Here is a 20,364-nt window from a genome sequence, read left to right as displayed (position 1 = left end):
TTTTAAACCTTTGCCCCTCTAATTTAAAACAATGTCCTCTTGTAACAGTTTTTCTTCTTTTAAATATTCTCTCCTCTTTTACCATGTTGATTCCCTTTATGTATTTAAAAGTTTCTATCATATCCCCTCTGTCTCGTCTTTCTTCCAATTTCATAGTATATTACTCTACATATGATACAATATAACGCGGTATAATACTCTACATATGAATCAATGTAGCTTGGTATAATACTCTACATGTGATACAGTGTAATGCTACTTTCACACTAGCGGTTTTCTTTTCCGGCACTGAGTTCCGTCATAGGGGCTCAATACCGGAAAAGAACTGATCAGGCATATCCCCATGCATTCTGAATGGAGAGTAATTCGTTCAGGATGCATCAGGTCAGTCAATGAACGGCGTTTTGGACGGAGGAAACTGCGGTATTATCTCCGTCCAAAATTCCAGATCAGTTGCCGGAATGCCGGATCCGGCATTAATTTACATTGAAATGTATTAGTGCTGGATCCGGCATTAAAAATACCGGAATGCCGCATCCGTCCTTCCGGTCTGCGCATGCGCAGACCGGTAAAAATGTGAAAGAAAAATAGAAACTGAACCGTTTGTCTGCATCCGGATGCATCTACAGATGCTGTCCGTTTGCATGCAGATTGCCTGATGCGGCAGGCAGTTCCAGCGACGGATCTGCTTGCCGGATCACTCTGTCGCAAGTGTGAAAGTAGCCTAACTTGGTATAATACTCTACATGTGACACAATGTAACTTGGTATAATACTCTACATGTGACACAATGTAACTTGGTATAATACTCTACATGTGACACAATGTAACTCGGTATAATACTCTACATGTGACACAATGTAACTCGGTATAATACTCTACATGTGACACAATGTAACTCGGTATAATACTCTACATGTGACACAATGTAACTCGGTATAATACTCTACATGTGACACAATGTAACTCGGTATAATACTCTACATGTGACACAATGTAACTCGGTATAATACTCTACATGTGACACAATGTAAATCGGTATAATACTCTACATGTGACACAATGTAACTCGGTATAATACTCTACATGTGACACAATGTAACTCGGTATAATACTCTACATGTGACACAATGTAACTCGGTATAATACTCTACATGTGAAACAATGTAACTCGGTATAATACTCTACATGTGACAATGTAACTCGGTATAATACTCTACATGTGACACAATGTAACTCGGTATAATACTCTACATGTGACAATGTAACTCGGTATAATACTCTACATGTGACAATGTAACTCGGTATAATACTCTACATGTGACAATGTAACTCGGTATAATACTCTACATGTGACAATGTAACTCGGTATAATACTCTACATGTGACACAATGTAACTCGGTATAATACTCTACATGTGAAACAATGTAACTCGGTATAATACTCTACATGTGACAATGTAACTCGGTATAATACTCTACATGTGACACAATGTAACTCGGTATAATACTCTACATGTGACACAATGTAACTCGGTATAATACTCTACATGTGACAATGTAACTCGGTATAATACTCTACATGTGACACAATGTAACTCGGTATAATACTCTACATGTGACAATGTAACTCGGTATAATACTCTACATGTGACAATGTAACTCGGTATAATACTCTACATGTGACAATGTAACTCGGTATAATACTCTACATGTGACAATGTAACTCGGTATAATACTCTACATGTGACAATGTAACTCGGTATAATACTCTACATGTGACAATGTAACTCGGTATAATACTCTACATGTAACACAATGTAACTCGGTATAATACTCTACATGTGAAACAATGTAACTCGGTATAATACTCTACATGTGACAATGTAACTCGGTATAATACTCTACATGTGAAACAATGTAACTCGGTATAATACTCTACATGTGACAATGTAACTCGGTATAATACTCTACATGTGAAACAATGTAACTCGGTATAATACTCTACATGTGACAATGTAACTCGGTATAATACTCTACATGTGACAATGTAACTCGGTATAATACTCTACATGTGACAATGTAACTCGGTATAATAATCTACATATGATACAATGTAGCTTGGTAGAATACTCTACGTGTGACACTATGCTAATGCTCAATGTGATATAATACTCTACATGTGACACGATGTAAAACAGTATCATAAAATGCTTGGTGTGATATAATACTCTCTAAGGTAAAATGTAAAGCTTAGTATGATTATTTATGGGATCCATTTCAGTGTTGGTTCTGGGCACAATATTCCCAATAATGGTCTCTGCACAATAATCCAGCCTATATTTAGCCTCCTGGACTCGTCAATGGAGTCACTTCATGAAGTTATATAAAGGAACAGTCTGTGGCCTCAAGAAGCCAAAGAAGTCAACGCAGAGTCATGTGCCAGGAGAAGACACTGGATACATTGTATCACATTATATTACTGCAAGAGAGAAGGACAGGAGGGGCAGGGTGGCCACAAAGGGGTTAATGCGAGGAAAAAAAAGTCTTCAAAAGTAATGGGGTAACCCCCCCTAACAAACAAGAGGTGCCCCCCCTTCTCACCGCTGGTCCAGACGCATTTCTTAAGAACTAAGCAAAACAAGATGTAAAGACTTCAGTCTGCGTTAGCGCTTCCATCAGCTCTCCTCGTCCGTCTGACGCGGAGCTGGCAGCCGGGAAACTTTATATTCCAGACAATTATTTCCTTAATTAAGGTATCGGAAAATCTTATAATAAAATCACAACGGCGGCTGACGGCAGAGTGCACAGAAACATCTGCAAACCATTTCCAGGGTGGTCGGAGGAAAAGCCTCCAATAATGCGCTATAAAACCTTGCACTTCATAGACCGCACCTACAGGTAACCAAAACGTTGCGCAAAAGGTGACGGCTCACAATTTCACTTAATCCCTCGCAAATCCCCTGAAGCATTGTGGATAAGACGCAGCATCAATTGTTAACGGTTCACAGGGGCCAGCCCATCCCATGACTGCTCATCTTCTGGAGCCCCTTGGGGTATGCGCAGCACTTTACACTTCAGCAGTTTAGAGGTTAACCGAAGATGATGGAGAGGGGGGCTTGTTAGACCCCCACCATTAAATAAAACACTGAGCGCACGTGTCTCAGCTCCAGCCCAAACCCTATAGAGAAATAACTGCGTGCGCTGCGCGACCACCACAGCATGGAAAAAAGTTTTGAGCGGCACAAATCCCCCATATAATAGGTTAACTGTCACATCGCAGTGACACAATGTAACCAGCACCCCCCCCCCCCCCCCCCCAGCACTTCACTCCAGTAACTTTGTGACAGATCACCGATAACAGAAAGAATACAATATAACTCAGCCAGGGCCTTGTGTACACAAAACGTACACAGAGAATCCGGCACGCAATCAAGAGTCCGCGCCGCCATTAGGCAGAAACAAAAGCAAATTGTTATTGCAAGTGTAATTATCCGGTGATTGATACGTATTGCAGGAGGTGACGGCCGCAGCGGCAAGAGCTGGAAGTCCTCCACCTCCCGATAGTTTTTACTTTTTCATTTGATTTCGATGTGATGGAGTTTTGTGGCCAGGATGGCGGCAGTTGCGCTGGCGCTGATTAACCGCGCGCTATTCTGGCGGGAGGGAACTGACGTCTCTTCTCATCTTTTCCCCTTTTTTTCCCTTAATGTCGGTGAGAAGAGAATAATGCATCAGTTGATATAAATCATACCGCTACAATGTTGTTGTGCTGGAGTGGCGCCAGATCTGTGGGTAACCTGTATACAAATGGTATAGCAGGCGGCGAGTACGCACGAGCGTGAACCAAACCACAAGACCCCAAACTAAAGAAACAGAGAAATCAGATCAATAGTCAAAATGATGGCACGTACCGGGGGGGGCTCTATAACAATAGTAATAGAAGGTTTAACCCCATGACAACAAAGAGGTAAAACAATATGTTAGAGAAATTGCGCAATCATCAGGACACGAAAAGGCAGGAGCAGCCGCTACCAGCCCCGGCCGCTCATCTGGGAGCTGCAGAAGGGGAGATAATAGATTAAGTGGAGGAACAGTAGTTGCACAACCCCTGACACCGTCTAACATCTGGTCTCCAGATTAAATACCAGTTTGGTCCAAGCCGTCAATCAACGGCCGCTGTTAACGGGCAAAATATTTATCACCGTAGACCGCGCCGACAACAAACACACAAAGCAACAATGCATCAATCTGGTATCAAATCAAGAGGAAGGCGGAAAAGTGGCGCCATAAAAGGGGCAGACGGCCCGTGGGGCGTGAGGTTGGCGCACTTCTCTTTCACCCTCGTGTTTATGGAGGACCTGGGGATTATAACAGGATGAGACATAGAACAAGTTTAGATTGTGAGCTCTTATGGCGAGCCCGCAATGTGACTGGTCACTTTGTAATGTTATCTTTATATGGAAATGAATTCTGATGTTACTAATAAGAAGTTAGCGATGGCTGGAGAAGACGCTACAGTTTCCCCCACATGGTCCCTGCGCGGGAGCGGAATATTAATATCTGAGCGGAACGAGTGAAGCGCGCAGTCATACGTGGAACGCGCTCATTATCGTGACAAGATTTTGACAGTCTTTCTTGTATTTTAATCGCCGTGTGTTAAAAGCCAAGTACAACATGAGTGGAGATCTCCAGTAGCAGCTCCCGCTACCCACAGATAAGCCTGGGGGGGGGGGGGAACTAGACCCAGTTCCCATATATAAATCAACATAACAGGGGTAGAAGCCGGGGGAGGGGGATCACACAACCAGGGGGGCTTATTATGGGCCCAGGCTAATACAGCTGGTTGACAACCCCCCCCCCCCCCCCCTCCTCCATACAATATAATTACCCTCCATCTAATTGTGGGAATCAGATAAGAATCCAGACTAAATCCATTAGGAAAGGCGGACGATGGGGGTCAGTAATTGTTACATCGTAACTATAACGCACAAACCTGACGGTGTCCAAGAAAGTGGGGGGCGAGGGATACAATAAAGCGCCACTTTCTACGTTTTTGTGGCCGTCCCTCATTTTGTCTCAGGCCGAGATTTTCCACCCAGCTATACAATCTTCCCATTGCCAGGACAAACAGAGCCCAGTGCCCGCTGCCCTCGTCCGTCGTGAGCTCCCTACAACAGCAGCAACAAGGATTTCTCCCCCCTTTTTTTTTTCTTTTGGAAAAATTATTTAGGAGAACAGGACAAAATGGTGAGCAGGTGAAGAGGGTAATGAGTGTGCCAGCCTGGCGGCAACAATGCCGGACCTGAGCCTGGCACAGAACACAATGTTGGCTCACAGGGAAGAGGATTTAGGAGCTCGCCATTGTTGCCATGACCCTAAATAAATCCAGTGGGTGTTTAAATGAGGCAGATATTACAGCAGCTAAGTGCTCTCCTCCTCCTTACGGATTTCTCCCTGCAGCCTGCGGGTATTTTGTTCTATATGGGACATCCAGCCGCTAATGTAATGCCCAAGTCGAGCAACATTCATGCAGAAAATACCATTCATTGCGAGCACACAGAACACACTCCCAGCACTTTACCTTAACCCCTCGGTGCCAGGAAAGGTGCACAAAGCCCTGGCACTGGGGTTAGAAAGCCGCAATCGTGCCCAGTTAATTTTGCTGTGCCCCCAATAAGCCAGATGCAAGCAAAACGCCTCCAGACAGTAAAGAGAGGGGCAAAACTTCCAGGGAACTTTCAGGGGACGACAACTTGTTCCAGAGACAGACCTGAGCGAGTTTCATCACCAAGAAGCACGCGGAGAAATATCAACATAATAATCCATCTCCCAACGTCCCCAGAAGTCACGGCCAGCACCTCGGAGCAGGGAGGCCTCACTAGACAGGAGGACAACAGTCAACTGTGGCAGCCACGGGGAGCAGCAAAGGACAGGGAGCGAGCCGAGCATCATACAACCACTAACCTCTGCATCCAGAGCGGAAACTACTGGCAGAGCACATCTGACAAGCATCTGCTGCGATAGCAAGCGAGGTGTTAATGGGGAGCACTGGCTGCGGAACAGGCAAGCATCAGCCCCTAACATGGGGTCTCGTAACCCCATAAATCCGAACACCAGTACAAAGTCACTCTCGCTATATGTCCTAACGCCAACACCCTAACCCCACATGTACTGATCCTATTAACCCTATAAATCCTAACACTAATACAAAGCCTCTATCCTTGTACGTCCTATCTCTAATTCCCTGAGCCCATCCATACTGACACTTATACTTCTCTACCCCTGTATGCCTTAATACCTTACCTAATTACTCTAACCCCACATCTCTACCCCTATGTATTCTACTCAATGACTCTAACCCCACATCTCTACCCCTATATATTCTACCTAATGACTCTAACCCCACATCTCTACCCCTATGTATTCTACCCAATGACTCCGACCCCACATCTCTACCCCTATATATTCTACTCAATCACTCCGACCCCACATATCTACCCCTATATATTCTACCTAATTACTCTAACCCCACATATCTACCCCTATGTATTCTACCTAATTACTCTAACCCCACATATCTACCCCTATGTATTCTACCTAATTACTCTAACCCCACATATCTACCCCTATGTATTCTACCCAATGACTCTAACCCCACATATCTACCCCTATATATTCTACCCAATGACTCTAACCCCACATCTCTACCCCTATATATTCTACCCAATGACTCTAACCCCACATCTCTACCCCTATATATTCTACCCAATGACTCTAACCCCACATATCTACCCCTATATATTCTACCTAATGACTCTAACCCCACATATCTACCCCTATGTATTCTACCCAATGACTCTAACCCCACATATCTACCCCTATGTATTCTACCCAATGACTCTAACCCCACATATCTACCCCTATGTATTCTACCCAATGACTCTAACCCCACATATCTACCCCTATGTATTCTACCCAATGACTCTAACCCCACATATCTACCCCTATGTATTCTACCCAATGACTCTAACCCCACATATCTACCCCTATATATTCTACCTAATTACTCTAACCCCACATATCTACCCCTATGTATTCTACCCAATGACTAACCCCACATATCTACCCCTATATATTCTACCCAATGACTAACCCCACATATCTACCCCTATGTATTCTACCCAATGACTCTAACCCCACATATCTACCCAATCACTCTAACCCCACATATCTACCCCTATATTCTACCTAATGACTAACCCAACATATCTACCCCTATATATTCTACCCAATGACTCCAACCCCACATTATCTACCCCTATATATATTCTACTCAATGACTAACCCCACATATCTACCCCTATATATTCTATCCAATGACTCTAACCCCACATATCTACCCCTATATATTCTACCCAATGACTCTAACCCCACATATCTACCCCTATGTATTCTACCCAATGACTCTAACCCCCACATATATATACCCCTATGTATTCTACTCAATCACTCTAACCCCACATATCTACCTAATGACTCTAACCCCACATATCTACCCCTATGTATTCTACCCAATCACTCTAACCCCACATATCTACCCCTATATATTCTACCTAATGACTCTAACCCCACATATCTACCATTATATATCTAACCCAATTCCCTAACCATAACACAATGCCTCTCACCCTCTATATTTTAATTCAAGTTAACCCCTCTGTGGCAGTATATGTTACCTTATTACACGGCCTCTTCCCCTGTATATTTCTCCATATAACCTAGCCCTGAATACAATGTCCTTAGCCCTATATAAACCAATAAGACACCACACTGCACAGTAAACCATACTAAATTTCCTCCCGGGTTTGCCTTAAATTTACATTCAAATACAATGTGTCTCACCCCCTAAATATCCTGAATCTAATATAAGATCTGACATGCGGAAGGACCTAAGTCCAATACATCTCACCCCCTAAATATCCTGAGCCTAATACATCGCCTCCATCCCTATATCTGTAACCCCGCCGTAAACCCTAACACAATGCAAGCAAGGGGATAATAATAATATTTATGTCCGATTCTCATAAAAGGTACAATATTACAACAGGAAAATAAGCAAATGTAACAGAGCGAAACTCCACCAAACGAGACCCCCAACAGAATAAAACACTGCAGGGAACTTGGAAGCTGCAGCTAAAACTCACAGCAAAAAGTTACAACTTGGTAAATGATTTTTCGTTTTTTCTAGCGTTTCCCTCCCGCCCATAAGTGCACATCCTAACTGCACACCGAGAAAGAACTTGTCACAAACATGTGAATCCACTCCGGGAGCTGATAGCACAGTGACCTTTGTTCCCTGGAAAAAATGTAAAATCGGGGATGTGCCTGATACTTTGTTACAAGGCAGAACGCTAAAGAAATTCCCAGCTGCCGCACTTTTATTTCCTGCGCTTCGGGACAAAAAACACACATTTGGCCCAAAATGCCAGAAAATGTCACCAGATACAGAAGATAAGAGGGAGATGTGAGCGGCTGGATGGAATCACATGTGGCACATTATTAAATGTAAATTGAGGCTAGGACGGCTGCGGGAGGAGCAGACCTCGGGGTGTATCCATCACTCATCCTTCAGGTAGAACTAGAACAAATACTCGGATCGTCTCCCCTCGTCTTATCTCAATCAATCTGCTTTTTATATAAATATTCATAAATCAAGCTACAAGGGATGTGAAGGGAACATGGAGCTCAGGGCTATGGGGCTAAGTATGGACGGCAGGGAGGATGACCAGACGCCACAACTGCAAGCAAACTACTCAGCAGAGTGCTGCAAACCTATAGGAGCTACATACAGAGAAAAGACACTGGGACCGAGTCCGGAGCGGAGAATGAGTCCCCCCTGCAGGGGGTTAAACTCCTGGGACCCTCTGTCTAAGGTCCGGAGCACATATAGGGTGCAGACAGCGAGTACCCCTACATCGGTTATGCTCCTGGGGAAGAGTGCAGGGCCATACGTGGACCCTCTGTATAAGGAACAGGTCCGAGCTTACCAGGGGAGCAGGAGACACAGTATAAAGGAAGAATCCCTCTATATAAGAGACCAAGAAATGATCTGGATGGAGAGAAGGGGCAATCAAGGAGTCTCCGTATGAGGAGCAGATTCTTATAGTAGCCTGCTTTATAATACTCTACCTCTTCATGTAGAGCCGAAGTTCAGAGCCGGCAACGAGACCCAAAGAAACAGCATAGACTAGAGGTGACTAATCAACAGGTCCCTGTATAACAGCTACGCTTCAAGAGGATACAAGAGACCAGGAGCATTAGTCCCTGCATAAGGACTGAGTGAGGAGCATATACCATGGAAATCAGGCAGTAGGTCCCTGTATAAGGACTGAGTCTACAGCATATATTGGAAATTAGGCAGTGGTCCCTGCATAAGGACCGAGTCTGGAGTATATTCTGTGGATATCAGGCAGTGGGTACCTGTAAAAGGACCGAGTCTGGAGTAGATACTGGAGATCAGGCAGTAGGTCCATGTATAAGGACTGAGTCTGGAGTAGATACTGGAGGTCAGGCAGTGAGTCCCTGTACAAGGACTGAGTCTGGAGTAGATACTGGAGATCAGGCAGTGGGTCCATGTATAAGGACTGAGTCTGGAGTAGATACTGGAGATCAGGCAGTGGGTCCATTTATAAGGACGGAGTCTGGAGTAGATACTGGAGATCAGGCAGTGAGTCCCTGTACAAGTACTGAGTCTGGACTAGATACTGGAAATCAGGCAGTGGGTCCCTGTACAAGGACTGAGTCTGGAGTAGATACTGGAGATCAGGCAGTGAGTCCCTGTAAAAGTACTGAGTCTGGAGTAGATACTGGAGGTCAGGTAATGAGTCCCTGTACAAGGACTGAGTCTGGAGTAGATACTGGAAATCAGGCAGTGGGTCCCTGTACAAGGACTGAGTCTGGAGTAGATACTGGAGGTCAGGCAGTGGGTCCTGTATAAGGACTGAGTCTGGAGTAGATACTGGAGGTTAGGCAGTGAGTCCCTGTACAAGGACTGAGTCTGGAGTAGATACTGGAGGTCAGGCAGTGGGTCCCTGTACAAGGACTGAGTCTGGAGTAGATACTGGAAATCAGGCAGTGGGTCCCTGTACAAGGACTGAGTCTGGAGTAGATACTGGAAATCAGGCAGTGGGTCCCTGTACAAGGACTGAGTCTGGAGTAGATACTGGAGGTCAGGCAGTGAGTCCCTGTACAAGGACTGAGTCTGGAGTAGATACTGGCCGTGAGGCAGTGGGTCCCTGTACAAGGACTGAGTCTGGAGTAGATACTGGAAATCAGGCAGTGGGTCCCTGTACAAGGACTGAGTCTGGAGTAGATACTGGAGATCAGGCAATGGGTCCCTGTATGAGCAATAAGTCTAGCACACATGAATAGGTCCATACAGGAGAGGGAGTCAATGGTTCTGAGTAAGTGGACTGGCACTGGGCACAAGCAGGGCATGCAGGGGGTACAAGCACCGGTAAGTGTAGGAGAAGAGTGAACTCACCTTTCAAACTCCGGAGGAACGTCTGGCTCAGTGAGCATGCTGAACCCAGCACAATATCCCTTTGTCACCGATGCCACCTCTGATTGCTTGAAGGGAACCTGTCAAATGAGTCCAGAGTGGAGTGAAATCCTCTGTGTGTCTCTTGTGAGCCCCAGCCACTCTCTTTCCTTCCACAGACACTCTCTCCCCTGTCACAGACACTCTCTTTCTCTCTATGTCTCTCACACCACTAGAAGTGCTTGACCAGATTCTTAAAGGGCCAGCAGCAGCCGTGCAGGGAGCTCCCCCTCTCAGTCAGTGATCCCCGCAGTCCCTGCACAATGATCCTCATCCCTGGGACAGGAGCAGCTCTCTCAGAAGGACACAGCCCAGGGACCCTCTCACAAGGACCCGCCACCTTCCACAGAGCTGACTGCCCCCTCCCACCCCCCATGTTGCTCTGGAGAGGGAGCACAACAATCACACATTGTTCCCAGAGAAGAAAAGCAAGTGTGACAGATTGAAATCTAGCAGAGGCCCCTCGGAGGGACAGTCAGCAGCTTGTCAGGCTCTCTCTCTGTACTATGCCTCGCAGCACTCTCTGTAGGTCTCTTCTCTGGCTGCTGTCTCTCTTTCCCTGCACTTTTGCACACTCTCACAGGCTGCTCTCCTTAGCTGCTGTCTCTTTTCCTGTGCATAGTTTACATTCCCTCTCCCTTTGCTCTTTCACCCTGCCCTCTCTCTCTGCTTTCTGCTGACATGTGGGCTCTCAGTTTCTCGGCAGTCTCGTGTGCTGTCTCTATGCAGGCTGTGGAGTGTCTCTCTCATGCACGTTATCTCTTGCTCTCTGCTGACAGCTCACTCTCTACCTGTAATGTCTCCAGCACCTGGTGACCGTCTATGCCGCCGTCCACTGTCCCAAGCATTGTCTCTCCAGGCTGAGCACTCTCCCATGTGTCTCTTCTGGCTGTGGTCACGGTCTCTCCTGCCTGCGGTCACTGTCTCCTCTCCTGCCTGCGGTGACGTCTCCCCTCCCTGCGGTGACTGTCTCTCCTGCGGCCGTCCCCCCGGTCACTCACTGTGCTCTCAGGGTCCTGGGAAGGAAGTTTCTCTCAGCTGCAGTGCTGCTGTCTCTCAGGGTGAAGGCTCCACATGGTGCTGCCCCCTCCCTCAGCTGCCCGGCGAGGGTCTTCTCCAGCCCCCCAGTGCCCCTCTCCTCGGGGGTCCCCGGCTCATGTCCCCAGCTGTCAGGTAATACAGGACCTGTGACATGAGAGTGACAGGCGCGCGCACGACAGGAGGACGCGGGAACGCGCACGGGCTCCGGCCGGCAGTAAACACACGTAGCCGGCTGAGATCACAGGATCCCCCGTCCACTCCTCCAGGGGGCGGCCACTGCTTCATGGGAGGAGACTGACCCCGGCCCCTCACATTAACCCTGGATGCTGCCATCCAGCTCCACACTGTCCTATCCCTCTCAGGAGACAATGCAACAGACCCCCAGCTTCTACAGCTCCTCACAAGAGACAGTGTAACAACCCTCCAGCCCCTCATAGTATACAGTGTAACAACCCTCCAGACCCTCATAGTATACAGTGTAACAACCCTCCAGACCCTCATAGTATACAGTGTAACAGCCCTCCAGCCCCAGACCCTCATAGTATACAGTGTAACAGCCCTACAGCCCCTCATAGTATACAGTGTAACAGCCCTCCGGCCCCTCATAGTATACAGTGTAACAGCCCTCCAGCCCCTCATAGTATACAGTGTAACAGCCCTACAGACCCTCATAGTATACAGTGTAACAGCCCTACAGCTCCTCATAGTATACAGTGTAACAGCCCTCCGGCCCCTCATAGTATACAGTGTAACAGCCCTCCGGCCCCTCATAGTATACAGTGTAACAGCCCTACAGACCCTCATAGTATACAGTGTAACAGCCCTCCAGCCCCTCATAGTATACAGTGTAACAGCCCTCCGCCCCCTCATAGTATACAGTGTAACAGCCCTCCAGCCCCTCATAGTATACAGTGTAACAGCCCTCCAGCCCCTCATAGTATACAGTGTAACAGCCCTCCGGCCCCTCACAGTATACAGTGTAACAGCCCTCCAGCCCCTCATAGTATACAGTGTAACAACCCTCCAGACCCTCACAGTATACAGTGTAACAGCCCTCCAGACCCTCATAGTATACAGTGTAACAGCCCTCCAGCCCCTCATAGTATACAGTGTAACAGCCCTCCAGCTCCTCATAGTATACAGTGTAACAGCCCTCCAGACCCTCACAGTATACAGTGTAACAGCCCTCCAGCTCCTCATAGTATACAGTGTAACAGCCCTCCGGCCCATCATAGTATACAATGTAACAACCCTCCAGACCCTCACAGTATACAGTGTAACAGCCCTCCAGACCCTCACAGTATACAGTGTAACAGCCCTCCAGCCCCTCATAGTATACAGTGTAACAGCCCTCCAGACCCTCACAGTATACAGTGTAACAGCCCTACGGACCCAGACCCTCATAGTATACAGTGTAACAGCCCTACAGCCCCTCATAGTTTACAGTGTAACAGCCCTCCAGCCCCTCATAGTATACAGTGTAACAGCGCCACAGCCCCTCATAGTATACAGTGTAACAGCCCTCCAGCCCCTCATAGTTTACAGTGTAACAGCCCTACAGCCCCTCATAGTATACAGTGTAACAGCCCTCCAGCCCCTCATAGTATACAGTGTAACAGCCCTCCAGACCCTCACAGTATACAGTGTAACAGCCCTACAGCCCCAGACCCTCATAGTATACAGTGTAACAGCCCTACAGCCCCTCATAGTTTACAGTGTAACAGCCCTCCAGCCCCTCATAGTATACAGTGTAACAGCCCTCCAGCCCCTCATAGTATACAGTGTAACAGCCCTTCAGACCCTTATAGTATACAGTGTAGCAGACCTCCAGCCCCTCATAGTATACAGTGTAACAGCCCTCTGGCCCCTCATAGTATACAGTGTAACAGCCCTTCAGACCCTTATAGTATACAGTGTAGCAGACCTCCAGCCCCTCATAGTATACAGTGTAACAGCCCTCCAGACCCTCATAGTATACAGTGTAACAACCCTCCAGCCCCTCATAGTATACAGTGTAACAGCCCTCCAGCCCCTCATAGTATACAGTGTAACAGCCCTTCAGACCCTTATAGTATACAGTGTAGCAGACCTCCAGCCCCTCATAGTATACAGTGTAACAGCCCTCCAGACCCTCATAGTATACAGTGTAACAGCCCTCCAGACCCTCATAGTATACAGTGTAACAGCCCTCCAGACCCTCATAGTATACAGTGTAACAGCCCTCCGGCCCCTCATAGTATACAGTGTAACAGCCCTCCTGCCCCTCATAGTATACAGTGTAACAGCCCTCCAGACCCTTATAGTATACAGTGTAGCAGACCTCCAGCCCCTCATAGTATACAGTGTAACAGCCCTCCAGACCCTCATAGTATACAGTGTAACAACCCTCCAGACCCTCATAGTATATAGTGTAGCAGACCTCCAGCCCCTCATAGTATACAGTGTAACAGCCCTCCAGACCCTCATAGTATACAGTGTAACAACCCTCCAGCCCCTCATAGTATACAGTGTAACAGCCCTACAGCCCCTCATAGTATACAGTGTGACAGCCCTACAGACCCTCATAGTATACAGTGTAACAGCCCACCAGACCCTCATAGTATACAGTGTAACAGCCCTCCAGCCCCAGCCCCTCATAGTATACTGTGTAACAGCCCTTCAGCCCCTCATAGTATACTGTGTAACAACCCTCCAGCCCCTCATAGTATACAGTGTAACAGCCCTCCAGCCCCTCATAGTATACAGTGTAACAGCCCTCCAGACCCTCATAGTATACAGTGTAACAGCCCTCCAGACCCTCATAGTATACAGTGTAACAGCCCTCCAGACCCTTAGTATACAGTGTAACAGCCCTCCAGACCCTCTTAGTATACAGTGTAACAACCCTCCAGCCCCTCATAATATACAGTGTAACAACCCTCCAGCCCCTCATAGTATACAGTGTAACAGCCCTCCAGACCCTCATATTATACAGTGTAACAGCCCTCCAGCCCCTCATAATATACAGTGTAACAGCCCTCCAGACCCTCATAGTATACAGTGTAACAGCCCTACAGCCCCTCATAGTATACAGTGTAACAGCCCTCCAGCCCCTCATAGTATACAGTGTAACAGCCCTCCAGACCCTCATAGTATACAGTGTAACAGCCCTCCAGACCCTTAGTATACAGTGTAACAGCCCTCCAGACCCTCATAGTATACAGTGTAGCAGACCTCCAGCCCCTCATAGTATACAGTGTAACAGCCCTCCAGACCCTCACAGTATATAGTGTAACAGCCCTCCAGCCCCTCACAGTATACAGTGTAACAGCCCTCCAGACCCTCACAGTATACAATGTAACAGCCCTCCAGACCCTCACAGTATACAGTGTAACAGCCCTCCAGACCCTCATATTATACAGTGTAACAACCCTCCAGCCCCTCATAGTATACAGTGTAACAGCCCTCCAGCCCCTCATAGTATACAGTGTAACAACCCTCCAGCCTTTCATAATATACAGTGTAACAACCCTCCAGCACCTCATAGTATACAGTGTAACAACCCTCCAGCCCCTCATAATATACAGTGTAACAACCCTCCAGCCCCTCATAGTATACAATGTAACAGCCCTCCAGACCCTCATATTATACAGTGTAACAGCCCTCCAGCCCCTCATAGTATACAGTGTAACAGCCCTCCAGCCCCTCATAGTATACAGTGTAACAGCCCTCCAGATCCTCATAGTATACAGTGTAACAGCCCTCCAGACCCTCATATTATACAGTGTAACAACCCTCCAGCCCCTCATAGTATACAGTGTAACAGCCCTCCAGCCCCTCATAGTATACAGTGTAACAGCCCTCCAGACCCTCATATTATATAGTGTAGCAGACCTCCAGACCCTCACAGTATACAGTGTAACAACCCTCCAGCCTTTCATAATATACAGTGTAACAACCCTCCAGCACCTTATAGTATACAGTGTAACAACCCTCCAGCCCCTCATAATATACAGTGTAACAACCCTCCAGCCCCTCATAGTATACAGTGTAACAGCCCTCCAGACCCTCATAGTATACAGTGTAACAGTCCTCCAGACCCTCACAGTATACAGTGTAACAACCCTCCAGCCTTTCATAATATACAGTGTAACAACCCTCCAGCACCTCATAGTATACAGTGTAACAACCCTCCAGCCCCTCATAATATACAGTGTAACAACCCTCCAGCCCCTCATAGTATACAGTGTAACAGCCCTCCAGACCCTCATATTATACAGTGTAACAGCCCTCCAGCCCCTCATAGTATACAGTGTAACAGCCCTCCAGACCCTCATAGTATACAGTGTAACAGCCCTCCAGACCCTCATATTATACAGTGTAACAGCCCTCCAGACCCTCATAGTATACAGTGTAACAGCCTTCCAGCCCCTCATAGTATACAGTGTAACAACCCTCCAGCCCGTCATAGTATACAGTGTAGCTGACCTCCAGCCCCTCATAGTATACAGTGTAACAACCCTCCAGCCCATCATAGTATACATTGTAGCAGACCTCCAGACCCTCATAGTATACAGTGTAACAGCCCTCCTGCCCCTCATAGTATACAGTGTAACAGTCCTCCAGCCCCTCACAGGATACAGTGTAACAGTCCTCCAGCCCCTCATAGTATACAGTGTAACATCCCTCAAGCCCCTCACAGGATACAGTATAACAACCCTCCAGCCCCTCATAGTATACAGTGTAACAGCCCTCCAGCCCCTCATAGTATACAGTGTAACAGCCCTCCAGACCCTCATATTATACAGTGTAACAGCCCTCCAGACCCTCATATTATACAGTGTAACAGCCCCCCAGACCCTCATAGTATACAGTGTAACAACCCTCCAGCCCCAGACCCTCATAGTATACATTGTAACAACCCTCCAGACCCTCATAGTATACAGTGTAACAGACCCCAGTATTGGCATCATACAGTCAGTACCATGTGCCTCTCATATACAGGGTGAGGGATAAGTCTGGCCCCTTTTAACTGTTGTAATTTGTGGAAAATTGATCCCCAATGTGTGAAAGTAGTAATTGGGAGGGAGGAGCAAATATTTGGTGGAGGATACCTTTTTGGTCGCCATTTTGAAATCCACCATATTGAATTCAGCTCAGGTTTTACCTGTTTTGGAATTAAAGGGATTTTCCAAGACCTTTGTACTGATGACCTATCCTCTTAATAAGTTATCAGTATCTGATCTGTGGGGGTCCGACATGACGCACATTGCTGCTGTCCCCAGGAGCTTACACTCTAATCATTACACCACTACTGAATACACAGTGGAACACACACATCTGTATGCCACACAGGGATCAACTTGTCTGCTGGGACAACACCTATTGTGATGAATGTGCCTGCACAAGCGCCAGGGGTTGTGGCTGCGGCTGACCTGCTGCACAGAGCTCCATTATACGCTGTTTATTCAAGAGCAGAGCATTTTATGGAGCAGCCCAGGTGAAATAACAGACAAACAACTGAAAAGTGTATTATACAGGACGGGGCGAGGGTTAGGGGCAAGGGACAGCGTGAGGCTCTGTCACTTTAAGTGCTCTGACTATAGAGATGAAATGTGCAGTAATAATTAGCAGATTAATGAGGTCTATTAGAATCTGCGTACAGCACCGCACCACACGTGACGCTATACAATGAATGGAGAACATGTAAATAGATCTCATGAGCTCACACTCTAAATCTGGGCCATGCACACTCAATGCAGTCAACCATGTCCAGTTTATAGGGGGGGGTCCATGGTGACCCACCTGCAAACAAGTATATACAGACCTCACTCCCCATGTCTGTTACTCCTATAATAACCCCCTTTGCATTGTAGAAGTAGTAGACAAGGCAGAACCACTCCTACACTTAGAGTATCCTCATAACAGCCCACAAGGAGGTCATTGGAACTAGACATGCAGACCCCTACCCTTAAATTCCAATAAGAATCTAGTATTCTAATAGAACGCCCTAAGGTAGACTGAAATCTGCCTAGATTCAGACTACTGCTCTGCTCCCCCATGCTTGACACTGCAACTCTACTCCATAAGGGCACAGCACTAATCAGTGACTTCAGCTTAGAAAAATTGTCAGTTACGATGCTTTCACACTTAGCAAATTTTGCAGAAATCTCAGCGACTCAAAATCAGTTCCATTCATCCAAAGCTAGGTCTACACGACGACATTTGTCGCGCGGCAATAAGTCGTGCAACAGATAGGGCACAACTACATTGCAATATTTGTCGTGCTACATTTTGTTGCACCAATGTCGCGCGACAATTTTTATAATGGTAGTCTATGGTGTCGCACTGCGACATGTGACATGCTGAGACGCGAGTGTCAGAAAAATCCATCTCGAATGGATTTTTGCGACTGACGCGTCGCAGCATGTCGCATGTTGCAGCGCGACACCATAAACTGCCATTATAAAAATTGTCGCGCAATATTGGTGCGACAAAATGTCCTCGTGTAGACCTAGCCTAAATGTTGATGGTTTGGCGCAAACACAGGAGAATCAAACTGATTTTCAGTTGCAGCAATTTCTGCAATAAAATCTGCTGCCTGTGAAGGCACTCCAGACTTTTATTATGACAGTCTATGGTGTCGCACTGCAACATGCGACATGCTGCGACTTCATTCACACATCATGCTCTCCACGGACCGCATACCTTCCCATTGATTTTAATGTGTTCTCTGTGGGAAAAATGACGAAGATATACACTACTTTGGTCCGTGACATGTCTAAACACACTGACGTCTGTGGGTCCGTGAAAAAACATTGTCAGAACACAAATGACGTGTGTTCTGTCAGTGGTTTTTCACTGACCACTGGTACGAGATGCTCTGCTAATTAATTTTCAGCTGAGCAGGGTCCATTGAATACAGGTGACACATGTAGGCAAAAACGGACACATAGATTCTTCACAGATGAAACACAGATGGATTTTCCACGGACACCAAACGAACATGGAATACGCTTTAAAGTCTAAAATTCACTTCCTCCCACATCATAGGGTCAAGATGCTGCTTAATTGCTCGCATGCTGTACACTGCAGCGCTTCTTACTTGGATTCAACATTTTTACATCCAGTATATACAGTGGTCAGGAACAAATTCTCAGAACCAAAGGATTTTCTTCTTTGGGAAAGTGTCTAACCTTCTTTGTCACCTAAGTAGTCATGTAAGATGCGTTATCTTATGTCTGTCCATCCCCTATAGGGTTTCTCAAGCACCTGACCAAAAACATTGACTGCAGCGCTTTTCAATCCGGCTACTTGAGAGGTTCAGTGCCATGCCCCATATTATCCTATCGAACAACTCATCCAGCTTCTGGCATATAGCGTTTAATACTCTCTCCAGATTGCTGGACATATTTCAACCCCCCTTAGGCTTCATGCACACGACTGTTTCCATATTTGAGTCCGCAAACCACGGATCCACAAAGTACAGATAGCTCCAGTGTGCATTCCACATTTTTCTACCTCCCATCAATAGACATGTCTATTCTCATCTCAATACGGACCAGAATAGGACACATTCTATAATCTGCAAAATGGCCATATGGATATAATGTATGGCTCCCAGGGGCGGACTGGAAACTTAATGCAAATAGCATTTATCATGTAGAGGAAGTGAATACAAGCCACTTACTAATGTATTGTGATTCTCCATATTGTCTCCACTGCTGTCTGGATTCATTTTTCCATCACATTATACACTGCTCGTTTCCATGGTTACATACCACCCTGCAATCCAGCAGCAGTGGTCGTGCTTGCACCCTATAGGAAAAAACGCCAGCCTCTCTGGTGGCCGGAGCCATGGGACTGCACATAGGCTAGTGCTTTTTCCTATAGTGTGCAAGCACGACCACTGCTGCTGGATAGCAGGGTGGTCGTAACCATGGAAACGAGCAGTGTATAATGTGATGGAAAAAGGAGATTTGGTGCTGTTGGTTACATTGCAGAAGAGGTGTATGTCACAGCGATATACACACTTTTCTTACTTACTATTGTAAAATATTGGTCTAACCTTGACTCCTGTCTCCAGAGAAAAAGCATACCTCCCAACTCTCTAAATGAACAAAGAGGGACACGCCTCTAACTCCGCCCAAAACATAACTATGCACCTAATCCCAACCAGTCCTCTTAATCCCCCCACATAGTAATTATTCCCTCTTCATGCCATCGAACAGTATTTATGCCCACATTGTGCCCCCTCACAGAATTATGCCCAGCTGTGCCCCCAGTAATATGCCCAGTTATGTGCCTCCTCATGGAATTTTGCCCAGCTGTTCCCACAGTAATATGCCCAGCTGTGCCCCCAGTAATATGCCTAGCTGTGCCCCAGTAATATGTCCAGCTGTGCCCCCAGTAGTATGTCCAGTTATGTGTCCCCAGTAATAAGTCCAGTTATGTGTCCCCAGTAATAGGTCCAGTTATGTCCCCCCAGTAATATGTCCTGTTATGTGCCCCCAGTAATATGTCCTGTTATGTGCCCCCAGTAATATGCCCAGCTGTGCCCCCAGTAATATGTCCAGTTATGTGTCCCCAGTAATATGCCCAGCTGTGCCCCCAGTAATATGTCCTGTTATGTGCCCCCAGTAATATGTCCAGTTATGTGTCCCCAGTAATATGCCCAGCTGTGCCCCCAGTAGTATGTCCAATTATGTGCCCCCAGTAATATGTCCAGTTATGTCCCCCCA

General features: G+C 46.7%; 1 protein-coding gene across 3 annotated transcripts in view; it reads right to left on the bottom strand.

Moving 5' to 3' along the window:
- SOX5 (SRY-box transcription factor 5) overlaps positions 1-11,843 on the bottom strand; it is a 209,102-nt gene extending 197,259 nt beyond the window's left edge. Inside the window, exons 1-2 of one of the 3 annotated variants that reach the window (XM_040437563.1) lie at positions 11,605-11,843; positions 10,547-10,644 (exon numbers count right to left, since the gene is read on the bottom strand). In XM_040437563.1, coding sequence (XP_040293497.1) covers positions 10,547-10,584 — 38 coding nt within the window. In that variant the 5' untranslated portion in view covers positions 10,585-10,644; positions 11,605-11,843. Of the gene's footprint in view, positions 1-10,546; positions 10,645-11,394; positions 11,567-11,604 lie in introns of those variants that run through there. The other 2 variants (XM_040437555.1, XM_040437571.1) reach the window with 2 other exon arrangements.
- Positions 11,844-20,364: the final 8,521 nt, after the last annotated feature.

This window comes from Bufo bufo, chromosome 1 (genome assembly GCF_905171765.1).
Source record: "Bufo bufo chromosome 1, aBufBuf1.1, whole genome shotgun sequence".
Classification (NCBI taxonomy): Eukaryota; Metazoa; Chordata; class Amphibia; order Anura; family Bufonidae; genus Bufo; species Bufo bufo.
Note: the sequence above shows the minus strand (reverse complement) of the source record. Positions and strands in the feature narration are given on the sequence as shown.